Source organism: Haematobia irritans, chromosome 1 (assembly GCF_050003625.1).
Source record: "Haematobia irritans isolate KBUSLIRL chromosome 1, ASM5000362v1, whole genome shotgun sequence".
Taxonomy (NCBI): domain Eukaryota; kingdom Metazoa; phylum Arthropoda; class Insecta; order Diptera; family Muscidae; genus Haematobia; species Haematobia irritans.
Window position 1 is genome coordinate 11,196,992 of NC_134397.1, and position 12,881 is coordinate 11,209,872.

The 12,881-nt window shown below is 32.2% G+C and overlaps 2 protein-coding genes and 1 pseudogene across 3 annotated transcripts; 2 read left to right on the plus strand and 1 right to left on the minus strand.

Moving 5' to 3' along the window:
* Positions 1-2,349: 2,349 nt before the first annotated feature.
* On the plus strand, positions 2,350-9,724 carry LOC142220199 (G2/mitotic-specific cyclin-B-like). Of its 2 annotated transcripts, none has more exons than XM_075289196.1 (3): positions 2,350-2,430; positions 8,278-8,609; positions 8,684-9,724. In XM_075289196.1, exon 3 carries the CDS (start codon positions 9,066-9,068, stop codon positions 9,453-9,455), a length of 390 nt encoding a protein of 129 aa, XP_075145311.1. In that variant the 5' UTR covers positions 2,350-2,430; positions 8,278-8,609; positions 8,684-9,065; the 3' UTR covers positions 9,456-9,724. The 2 variants fall into 2 exon arrangements, 1 of the variants encoding a protein (XP_075145311.1); XR_012717843.1 differs by having other exon boundaries at positions 2,356-2,430; positions 8,684-8,728.
* Positions 3,954-6,193, plus strand: LOC142237381 (uncharacterized). The gene is made up of 2 exons (XM_075308706.1): positions 3,954-5,586; positions 5,645-6,193. The coding sequence occupies exons 1-2, from the start codon at positions 5,584-5,586 to the stop codon at positions 6,077-6,079; spliced, it is 438 nt and encodes a 145-aa protein (XP_075164821.1). The 5' UTR covers positions 3,954-5,583; the 3' UTR covers positions 6,080-6,193.
* Positions 9,725-10,732: 1,008 nt separating the features above from the next.
* LOC142220198 (TGF-beta receptor type-1-like) lies at positions 10,733-12,643 on the minus strand (annotated as a pseudogene).
* Positions 12,644-12,881: the final 238 nt, after the last annotated feature.

Below are 12,881 nucleotides of genomic sequence, written 5' to 3' on the forward strand. Positions count from 1 at the left end.
TTATCTTAGTTTCAGGCTTTATAGTTTCTAGAATTTTTTCGTCAAAGTATATTGCTTCGACATCCGTTGTTATAGACCTATAATATTTCTCAATTTTTCGAATTGCACGTCCAAGTTTGTGCTTTTCTCCTTTTAATATTAAATGCTTTACATTTTTATAATGAGCTTCAATTGGGCCATTGCTGACTCGCTCTTTTTTAAAGCAAACGTGATAGCCGATTATGTTTGTCCAGAAAGGAAGGAAAGCAATATATTTTTTTAGCATAAATTCTAAAAATTCGGGACAATAAAAAGGATTTTGTAGACCATCAATTTCAAATAAATCCATGGTTTCTATTTTTAACAAAATATTTTTAAAGATGCTTGTAAATGGGCTTGAATTGGCTATTTCATCCAGCGTATTCTTTCTTAATTCCTGTAAATATGTTTTGCCGCTCTCTTCTTTAATTAGATTCTCTTCAATGGGAGTTTTTGCAAAAACCATAAATTTGTTAATTACTTTTGAAACTTGAGAGTTCAAATACTGACCACTCAATATGATGCTCATCATTTCAAACCAATCTTTGCATTCTTGCAATGTAGTGAAGTTAAAGGCCAGACCAATAGATTCACGCAAAAATTCTCGTAGCTTTACATTTTTTAATGGAACTCGTTCATCTATATCTTTGCAAATTATCTTCGTATAATGGCTTGTGCAAAATTGTATAACAATAAAATCCAATTTTTTAGATGCACTTTGTAAAAAGCAATGACATTTTATCAAATAATCCTGTATATTAAATATTCCATTGAATTCAGCCAAAATAGCGTTGATAATTGCATAGCTGCAATCTGTTACAATTCGCCTACAGATTGGTCTTCGATTATTTTCTTTCATAGCATCTTTAAACATGTGAAGAAATAATGATATTTCGTAAGTTGTATGAGTTGAAAGTATTGCGTCAGCAACCGGAAATATTTTGTTTGAATCCGAAAAATGTGTAACTATGGAATAAAGGAAAACTCGTTTCTGTGCACATTTTATTGGTTCTATAATCCCTCCTGTCGCGTCAATCCGCATGGTATAGTCTGCTTTTTGTGCTAACAGAGCATCATATTTATGCAACATTTCCAACCTTTCTTTTGAAAAAAGATAAACCCGTAATGGTGTTGCTAAATGTTGGATGAAATGCTCGTAATTAGTTTCACTCATTATGAAGGTGTCAATAAATGGATGTTTATCATAATCGAAATGTCCCATTGCTTCTGAACGAACTTTCCGAATGGTTGCGATTGGGCGTACATCTTGTTGTTTTCCAATTAGTCGCAAAAATCTTGACTGTCTATTTATAGCTTCCTTTCTATACAGTACTGCTTTTTTTTTAAGTAATTCTGCCTTCAACACATGTCGTTTAGGGCCTCTATTTTGATAGCATTTGTGATTTCCAATTTGATGCCTCAATTCCTCTTTTGATCTAAAGACCTCACAATTTTTGTTAGCAAAGTTTAATCGAAATATAAACGTACAACATGCGCTATCATTACAATAAGCATACATGGTATAAATTGTACGATCTTCATTAAACTTGCTTGAATGAATATTCAGATCACATACATTGTTAAAATTATCATACGTTTCGCGAAGATAATCTTGTAAAATTTTTTTAATAGAGAAAATGTCATTTTTGTTTACGACATCATGTACATTTTCGCAATGAAAAGTGCAATCTTTGTACTTACAATCTTTAAAAGATGGTTTTTTTGTGTGGACTTCTTTCATATTCTTCACCATTCGAATGCTTCTATTAGGCTTTTCTTGCGAACTCTTTGGGTTTCTATAGGAAATCGGGAGTTTGGCATCTATAGTTTCTTCATTTGAACCCTCTAGTTGCTTTTTGGGACATAGTGAGCTCTAAAATATTAAATATACAAAAAGATAATAGACTCATGTTTGGGTGCTACAAAATAATGTATTAATCAGTGATGCCATGTGTAGGGAAAAATCCTTTTTTTGTAGGGATTTTTTCTTAAAATTACATCTCTAGAGAAAAAAGGACAGATTTTTTATATATATTTATTTTATCCGAATTCAACCGATTCGGTTGAAATTTTGTCTCACTTCGAAGTGAGACAACATTACATTTATCCCTTTAGGTGGGTATTAAGTTCTAGTTTAGCCGATAAAAATCGAAATTAAATGTTTTTAATTACTTGGGTAATAGCCCAAATCAAGTTTACACAATGTTTATATTCTTTAAAATTGATTATCAGAGGAAATAAAAAAGTGAAATTTTAGCGGTTAAACTCGAACTTGATACAAACTTCAGTTCTTATGTTTTCCAATTTTGAATTAAACTTTTTACTAATTTCAGGTGATATTTTGGACGAATTTTCAACGTATAAATCTAAACCAAGTGGGGTAATGTCAAATAAAGCATATCATGAACTCAGGTGAGTTGGAGTAAAGTAGTCCTTTATAACGATGTTTAGGCTGTATACAATGTTAATCTATCAAAGTGCACACTTACTCCGATCCAAAGATTTTGTCTAACGATTTTGGTATTGAAAATTATTCAGAATTATTAAAGGCAAGTTGAGTTTAGTCCAACAATTTTTTTTCATGTAGTTTTTATGTAGTTTTTCATGTATAAAGACAAAGCGACTTTATTGAAAGTTTTCAGGACAATATTTTTTAAGTGTACCTAGCCGAAATGTTGAATTGCCATATTGAGTTTTTACTTATTTCTCGCATTCTTATTAGAAAAACATTTTGATTGTGTAACTAACGCCTAGAATTTCATTCAAAAATAGTTTTTATATAGTAGACATGTTATCGATTCTTGTTGAATATTCATAAATCATAAAAGCTTATAGCGTTATAACTTTACATTAGAATACATAATAAAAATAAAATATGTACATTAAATAAATACTTACGATATTTATTTCCATTCCGTTTGATGATTTTTCATTTTCATTATATTTTTGCATTTGTTGAGACTCACATAGTATCTCTGCCATATATTCCTGCTTAGAATTTACATCAGAAAAGTTAGGATTTTTACTTATGGACACTTTTGTACTCTCAATTTCAGGAGAGAAAAGTGTATATGCCCCGCAGTCTCTATTTAAATCCCATTCCAATTCTGATATTTGTGCGATTTCCATGTTATTGGTAAAATCCATTGGGCTTCTTACAGTTTTCTCATTCAGGAAACATGTATAGTCTTGGCCAGCTGCTTCATCTTTCATCGAACAGTAGGAATGCTCTTGGGAAACATTGAAAATGTCGGTATTGTTATTTTTTGAAATTTTTGTACTCTCAATTTCTGGAGAGAAAAACGAGTTTGTCCCGCAGTCGCTATTTAAATTCCATTCTAATTCCGATATTTCGCTGATTTCGATATTAGTATTGAAATCTGTTGGACATCTTATAGATTCATTTAAGAAGAGTACATAGTCCTGCTGGCTCGTTTGATATTTTAACGAACAATAAGAATGCTCTTGAGAAACATACAATTTCCCTTTATCTTCAACATTTGGTGTCCTTTCATGTATAATATTAATATTACTAATATTATTTTCATCCGTTGATACCGACCCAATTTCATCAGGGATTAGTTGGCCAAGAATATCCTGCTCCATGACTTCCTTATTGATTTCGTAATCTATTATCTTTGAGGGCAATTCATTTCCATCGGTTAGGGCGCGCTCCTGCAATATTTTTTCGGCATAATATGATATAATACGCCTGTTATGCCTTTCGTTTTTTAATTTTTGGAATTTCTTTGGATTTTTCATTGCATTCATACTATCGACTACCGATTGAAATGCTAAATTTTTGTCACTATAGTAGTGCAAAAGTTCTTCTAAATTTTCATAATTTTTTAAAATAGAAATTAAAATATTTCTATCTATTTTTGGCATTATTTATTTTTTTTTTTCTTAAAACACTTAAAAACTAATTTGTCAAATTAATAAACTTATTAAATTAAAGAAATTTATATCACTGAACAGAGTGCAAAATTTTATTTGTAAAAAGATTTATTAACTCTATCATAGATCGAGAAATTCTTATAGAATGAATATCCCGTTGCATTAGAGATGCCACCATTTTGCGTATTGGTTATGCCGCCATTTTGCGTTTTGGTTATACATGTAGAATGTCCCAACAAACACAAGCGTTCGAGAAATGTTTATATTCAACATGTCTTCAAACATTTTTAATAGAATTAGATTAGAATTCAATTTGAGAATTTTTTTACACATAACAACGTCTTCTCAATACATTAGGTACAACTTCTCAAATTAATTTTAATGTTTCCAATGTTGGAGATTTTCTTGAAAGCAAAGTCAGCATTCAACAAAACCGATTGCTTTCGAGAAGGTTCAACTGGTTCAAAGAATTTTTTTTTTTTTATATTAATTGTAAGTTATGTTGTTAAAATCGTGGCCTCACATTCACATAAGTGGATACTATGTTCTCGCCCCGGAAACCATCTTATTTGCACTTACGGTACGGTCACACTGAACAAATTTTTAACAGAAATGAAAAAAGAATTATTCGCCACAGCCAAACCAGTTTGACATTCAATTTGGACAAATATTTGTGTGACCATACCCTTAGTTTTTTGAATCAATCTCCATAACTGCATAAGATTTCATCAAAATATGATCAATGCCAAAAATGAATAAAAAATAATTTTATCTACAAAAAAGATGTATAACGAGGATATTATGATTAAATCTTATAAAATTATGGATGGACAAGATGAAGGACATTGCTTGCGAAACATTTAACGTTTTAAAATTAATCAAGTAAAGCAAAATTGTTTTCGGCTTGAAAACTGAACGTTGTACACACCTTTAGTGTGTACACAACTTTAGTGTTTACACACCTTTAGTGTGTACAATATTTGGCGTGAAATATTTAATTTATCCAAAAACACTATTCTTTATACAAAGCACCAAAAATGCATGATGTTTCTCTAAAACTGTTTATATGCGATTTTTTTATATGACTTAGCTTAGAATTCAATATGAAAAATTAGTGAGAAATTCGCGTTCTCAACAAAAAACAGACATTACCCTAAACAATAGAATTCAACACGTTAGCAACAATTTCTCAACATATTAGCAACAACTTTTCAAATTAATTTCATTTTAATGCTTCAAGCCTATTGGAAATTTTGTTGAAAGCAAGCAATTTGCAAGGCCATTTGAATTAATGTTTAAAGGTAAGTACTATGTTCACTTTTCGAGTTGAAATTTTCGCGGTTACTTTATAATATAAGTATAAGTTTGTTTTCATTTATAATTTTGATTATTTCAGGAGAAGTAATCGCGAAAATAAAGTGATTTTCAACTCGAAAACCGAACATAGTACACACCTGAAGATGGGATTCACTATCAAATTGATATGGCGTTAAATATGAAAAATTCTCATCCTTGTGTTTGTTGGGTTGTGGCATCTCCGAATAAATACACATATGGCATCTCCAAAAATGTCCTAGCTCGGATTGAAATTTCAAAAAAAGATCAGTTGCTGTCGTTTAATCAACGAGTGAACATAAAGCGCTACCGAAAAATTATAGATTCTATAAAATGGTGAGTTTTTATCTTGGACAAATATTTGGACAAATTTTTACGAAATCTTCTTTTTCAGAAGCCAATAAGAATTCCAATAGAATTAAATATTAATCTCACCTTAGAAGGTAACAATAGGAGAAGTAGAGGAAACAATAATGGAAGGCAAACCATACGGCGTCGACAAGATAGAGAAAGTTTAAGTCGGCGCCAGCTAGAGCAGCGACTTGAACAAATTACAGAAGAGCTACGCAGATTAAGAATACAAAATGAACAATTGCAACAAATTCCACGGCCAATGCAACTACCCACTACTTACCAATACCCTCAATATTACAACCAGTATCCATATGGAAATCAAAATATCCCATATTCACGACCATCTTCATTAAATACGGTAAATAATTCGAGAGCTACGACCCAGACAGTGGCTTCGAATGGTCCAAGCATGTCTACCACTGCGACTTCGGACCCAAAAATGGTTCCACCGCCTTCGAATGAAAATCCAAAATAAATAATGTATGCTATATTGATTAGTTTTATTTCTTTATTAATGAAATTAGTACATAGTTTTTCTTATTATAATTGTTCCTTATCATAGTTTAATAATGAATAAATGAATTTCTATTAAAAATACTACTGTTTTTTATTGACTTTGAGTAGATAGAACTGAATCATATTTATATTAATGATCATGAAAAAATATAATTTCTAACTCTATCAATTTTTAAATTTCTGATTTTCAGGTCAAAAAACATATGGCTGGAAATAAAAACATACTCTCGCATTTGGATAATTTGCATTTAATTTGTCAAATAATTTCGTTTAACGTATTCTAATATACGTTTTAGTTGATTAATATAATTTTGATTAATTTATGCTTTATATTTTCATATAATATTGAGTAATACATTGTAGTTCGCCTAATCGGCCTTTTAAAGAATAGCTTAAGTAAATGGAAATAAAAATAAAATAATATCTGGCGAAATTCAAATTTTTGTATTTTATGTATAAGTATAAATATTAGGTAATTAATTAAAATACGTTTGTTAATTTAAATTGCAATTTTTAAATTGTGGATATATAATTTTTATTGCCACTGTCATGTTTTTTTGAGAATTTCACGAAAACATGCCTTTATAACAAATAAAGGTATTTTTTAGAACATTGCGATTGTTGTGGCTGAACGAACGTAGGTGGTAATTTTTATTCTATGGACCTGCTAAACTTTTAGGACCACCAAAGTGTCCGAACATTTTGCTATCAAATTCGCTTCAATATGATTATTTTGAAAAGCATCTACATGTCCAAGGGAATGAAGTTTCCTATTTTAAGGCCAACATTAAGATGGCATTATTGCGCTCTTTTTTACGATTACATATTCATGCATTGCATCATTCCCCATCAAGTTGTAATAAAATTTGCAACAAGAAGTTACAATTTTATTCTCTTTTCGAGGATTTATCATTGATTTTAGCGGCTAAACTCAAACTTTGGTATTCCATATCGAAAACTATATACCATTGGACCTATTAGTTAATATAAGTCCGTGCTGTGAAAGCTTTGTTTTCGATATCCCATCTCGATCACCGTTCTGTTTAGGGGCATATGAAACCAGTTTTCCCATTTTAGGGTAATTCTTTTTGTAATTGTAGTCTGACTTCTGCCACCAATCAGAAATTTGTTTTCGATTTTCCCGATATTGAACAACTGTTCTCTTTTTTCCTAAAATAATTTATATTCCAGTTTATTAAATTATGTAAAAACATAAATTTGTGTGTAGGTAATCTAATTTTTGAAACTGATTAATTTTTACTCGAAATTGTCACACTTTGTCTCAGATATTACTCTGTGCATCCTTAATAGGACAATTTGTACACCCTACGGTGAGTACTACGTTCGGTTTTTCTAGCAAAATACTAAATTAAAATTGCAAATATATACAGCGACCCACATAAATATTGACACACCAATCAATTTTGTTTAAAAACCATATTTATAAAGTTATACGAAGCTATTTTAAATTAAAAGATATTTCAATTTGGATTGCAACTGCATTAAGAATATAGATCATTTTTTATTTTAGAACAGAATTTGTTCTTTCAATATTTAAATTATAAAAAATTAAAACAAGGTACATTTTTTGATTAACAAAAGTATTGGCACAGGTAGTTCCAAATTAGTTTTTTGGTACATTTAGTACTTTTTGGGCATTAATTTTTGTTTGATAACATAATCAAACAGTTTTTTGTTTTATTTGTAATTATATTCCCCCATTCTTCCATCAACAATGTACCAAATTTCATCAAAATCGGTTAATAATAGTAGCCTGAATATTGTGAACAACAAATACATGGTAAGGCGGACGAACACCGAGGGCTAAACTGACTCAGGAGGTGGTTCTGAGTCGATTGGTATATATTTTAAGGAGCTTAAAATAAATATTTTTGGCAGGCACATTTTTTCGCAGATACCCTAACCACAATGTGATTTAGGGAGCTTGTGTGGGGCACTGGATATGAAGACGAGTATATTTTTATCAAGTCTTGTTAGGAATCGAAAAATTCTAAGGTTAATATTTTATCTATTACTTGCTCATTTAAAAGCCCCAAAAATTATATCCAATAATCTCTGCTTTTAGTTTGAGATATCATACTATAGTCACTTGGTTATTTTAATGTAAACTTTAACCTATACTTTACCTCATTTCAGTTTGAAAGATTCAAAACTGCAACATGTTTTGGGCGCCACCAAAGCAAGGGTTGACACCCACTGGAAGAGACAACAACAACCACGACCACAGTTGGAGGTGCTACTCGTACAAATGTTGCCACTGGGGAAACAGTGACTACCGCAGTTCCAGCACAACGCAAAGTTCTAACACGTTCCAATTCGGTGCGCTTAGGCACAAGTTCAACAACGACCACACGGGTTAGGAGGTTTGCAACGTCATGCATCAACAAACTCACATTTGCAAGTTGGGCAAAATAAAGTCAAAACGCTGACCACAAAAAGGGTCGAAAATAAAGTGCAACAAGTTAAAAGTAAGTTCATCCTGTTATGTTTCGATTTGTTAGGAATTTATTTATTTCACAAATTTCTTGTTAATCTGTTTCAGTTATTAATAAAACTAGCAAGACTGATTCAGGTGTTACTGTGGAAACCACCCTACGCCGCGAAGGCAGTAATCTATGGCGCAAATCCTTAATAAAACTCAAAGTTGCCATTTCTCAAAATACCAAACAACCATTGGTCAAATCCAACTCAGGTACTACCTTAAACCGCAAAGAAGTTAAAACTGAACCCACAAATGCCGCTGCCGCCACAGCCCCTACTGAGGAAAATAAGTTGAAAATTATTAGTGTTCAATCACATTCAACCAACTTTTAGACGATGTCAAGGACATTGATGATGGAGACTCTGAAAACTTGGTCCTTGTCTCTGACTATGTAAACGATATATACGCTTATCTCTTCAAGCTAGAGACTGAACAACCTGTTATGAAAAATCATTTGGAAGGACGAGCTGAGCTCTATGCTAAAATGCGAGCAGTTCTTATTGAAGTGCATACACAATTCCATTTGGTTGCCGAAACATTCCAATTGGCTGTGGCCATTAGTGATCGCTATTTGCAAATTGTTAAGGACACAAAACGTTCCCATTTGCAATTGGTGGGTGTTACGGCTCTCTTTATTGCTGCCAAATATGAGGAGCTATTTCCACCAGCCATTGCTGATTGCATATATATCACCGACGATACCTATACTAGCAAGCAAATACGCCAAATGGAATTGCAAATATTCAAAGGGTTCCAAATAGTACCTGATAAAAGATGGGAAATCGATTGGTGTATTCTCCAGAACTCACTAAGCAACCAACAAGATCCATGAAAGGAAAAATATACCTTCTAGGTCTTCAATAAAATAAACCGATCTGTGAATTTACATCTACACTGAAAATATTTTGTATTGCATTGGTCAATCTTATATTTGGCCCAAATATGTCTTTACAAACACTGATTGAGAAAAAACAATAATAACACTTCCATTCGGAATTTAATTCCGAATTTATTAACACCAAATGCTTTTAAAATAAAACCACAGTTTATTAATTTATAAATAAAATGTTTTATTAAAAAAACTATTCGTTTTTTTTTACAAAATAAACATAGAAATAATTGTTTCTTTTTTATTTAATAAATGTAGCTTGGGTTATGGTTTGGCAATTATTCAAAAACTTAGTATATGGCAGTATTATTGAAACGACAATAAAAATGTAGCAGTACTTTCTTATAATAGATTTATGTATATATAAGTGTATATAAAATGGTTATTTACAAGGATATATAACTTTTTCAGTTTTTGTTTTTTATATTCTTAACAATTAAAGGCCTTAAACCTTCCCTAATGTTATCATATATATACAATTATTCAATATAAACGCTTTAGGAAAAAGTGTTTAAAGCAAAGGAACAATATTTGTTTTTTATTATTAAGTTAAGGCAGGCTGGGTTAACCAATTTTTTATGATTCGTTGCTAAACTTTGATCATTGTGAACCAAAAAAAGGTTCTTTGGTATCGGGGAAAAACAAAAACGCCTTTCATGAATTTCATTGTTCAAATATTTGGGATTCCGATCTACATATTACCAAACCAATGTTGTTCCTCACGAGGTACGTAAATATTCTATGTACATAAATACTAGAGGTGTGCACGTGACACGAAATTGTCGTGACTCACGAACATTTTCGTGATTCGTGCGTGAGTCACACTCATGACAGCAACGTGAGTGTGCGTGATTAACAAACCAAAATGTCGTGCGTGAGCGTGAGTCACGAAAATAATATATTCGTCGTTGTGCGTGAGTAACTAATTACACTCACGAAATTCTTCCTGCTCACCAACATAAAACGTTTCAATTACAATTTTAGTGACACCTGGGATGTTAAGAGTTTAATAACACTCGATTTTAATAATGCTCATGTTTTCAGACATCAACATAAAACGCTTCAATTACAATTTTAGTGACACCTGGGATGTTAAGAGTTTAATAACACTCGATTTTAATAATGCTCATGTTTTCAAACACTTCGGTAAGGTAAATTAATCATAAAATTATTCGTGAGTCACGATATTACTCACGTGCACACCTCTAATAATACGATAATTATTACAGAACATAGAGAAGCTTTAATGCGTACAGTTTTGAGAAAAGTTCACAAAGAAATTCCAACTGCAATGACGGACAGAATAATGTTTCTACACTAAGCATTTCAATCTGATTGCACGCTTCCATTGTTTTCGTCTCGGCAAACATTTCAAAGATATCAGTATAAATCACTCTATATTTTTCAAATCTCTTTCGTAAACATATAAAACGTTTGTTCATCTATCAATTATTTGATGTAATTGATGTGTTCATGATGCGTATCGTTAATATCCATCACTTCAACATGAATTGGAAGGACTCCTGATTTGTAACTTTCATTTTATGGATATCACGTAACAAATCAATATTTGGTTTTTTCTTGGACCCGAGTATTTGACAGAAACTTTTTGATTCTAAGAGCTGTAAAACGCGCTACTGGGTTAGCATACCAACATTCTTTCATGACTTTGGCTAAGCTGTGTAACACATCTGAAGCATGCCAACGATTGGAAATGTTGGGCCTCATTTTATCAATACAAACAAACGACCTGTAAAAAGCAAATTAATTTTAGTATGAGATGATACATAAAATGATATGCACGGGTTAATTTGGTAATTCTTAAATTGTAATTTTTATTTTTTAACATACCTTTTTTCACTTCCTCAATGCTGGGATCGGGCTGGACCACATCATAGTAAGGCATTTAATATTCATCATATATCATGTCAATATAACAGTGTCGAGCAATCTCCCATAAAATTAAGCCAAAAGCGTAAACATCGGTCTTCTTATATGAATCAAAATGTTGAGCAATCGTGCTCTCATCCAGAATTTCAGGTGCCACATAGCGTTTAGTACCTACTCAATGTGCCTCACTACTAAACTCAAATCAGCAATGGCACAAGTTAAATTGGATTTAACCAATATATTTTTCGATTTCAAATCACGATGGGCAATTTGCCGGTTTGTCACGTGTTGCCACAATATCCATGTGGAGGTGAGCCAAACCTGTGGCAATTTATAAGGCCATACTCAGCATTGTGTTTGTATCTACAGTATGCGATGTAATCAAAAAGTGAACCATTCTCATGGTAATCTGTGACTAGCCATAATTGTGTCCAAGTCCCATTATCTAAAACAAACAATCGTCAAGTATATATTTTGACCCAATAATTTTAGAATGAAGCTTACCAACAATGTCAGCTGCTATGAAATAAAATATTTTCATGACGCAACGTACCAGCCTGATATATTTCTGCTTCACGAGCATTCCTCTCGACTAGAAACAATTTTTAGAGCCACATTTTCACCACGTCAATGACCGCGCCAAACTTCACCAAAGCGACCCTTTCCAATAACATGGCACAATTGGATCGTATACAGAATCCTCAGGAGCAAATGGACGGGCTCGACTGGTACCATGATCTTCTTCAATCTTATTTATTTTTTATAAAAATATTAATGTTGCTGGCCTTTACACCGTTTTTGCAAAGCGTCTCTAATAACAAGTTATATCTGTTATATCAATTTGTCCGCCATTTTCTATGTGTTATATATCGTTCGCAGAGTTGCCAAGGTAACATACGAGCCTAATTTTCATTAATATACCCCCTTTTGACGACCGAATTTTAGTCAAACATACTAAGTTCACGTGAAAATAAAATGAAGCGAATAAATACAACTTTTCTTGCGAAAATATATTATACCTGCATGCTCCACAGTAGAATTCAATAAATTTTAATTAGTTACAACCAATGAAATTATCTTTATGTTGGTCAAGCAATTTCCTGCATTGCAATTTTTGGACGTTCATTATTTCGTGCCGAAATTCTAATGAAATAGTGTCATGCTCTTTAGTGCGTCCAACAGTTTCTGGAAAATTTTGTTCTACACTCGGCGTTTCCCAGATACATGTGGTATACCAAATTGTAGGTATTGATGTCCTCTACCAAGTTCCGTTGTCACTTTTGTGTACGAAGTCCATTCCTGGCCTCAGCGCTGGAAATACTGTCCTGACCACCAGTGCGTCCAACAGTTTCTGGAAAATTTTGTTCTACACTCGGCGTTTCCCAGATACATGTGGTATACCAAATTGTAGGTATTAATGCCCTCTACCAAGTTCCGTTGTCATTTTTGTGTACGAAGTCCATTCCTGGCCTCAGCGCT

Coding starts and splice junctions, on each gene's coding strand:
- LOC142220199 (XM_075289196.1), top strand. CDS start 9,066: ATGAAAAATCATTTGGAAGGACGAGCTGAGCTCTATGCTAAAATGCGA.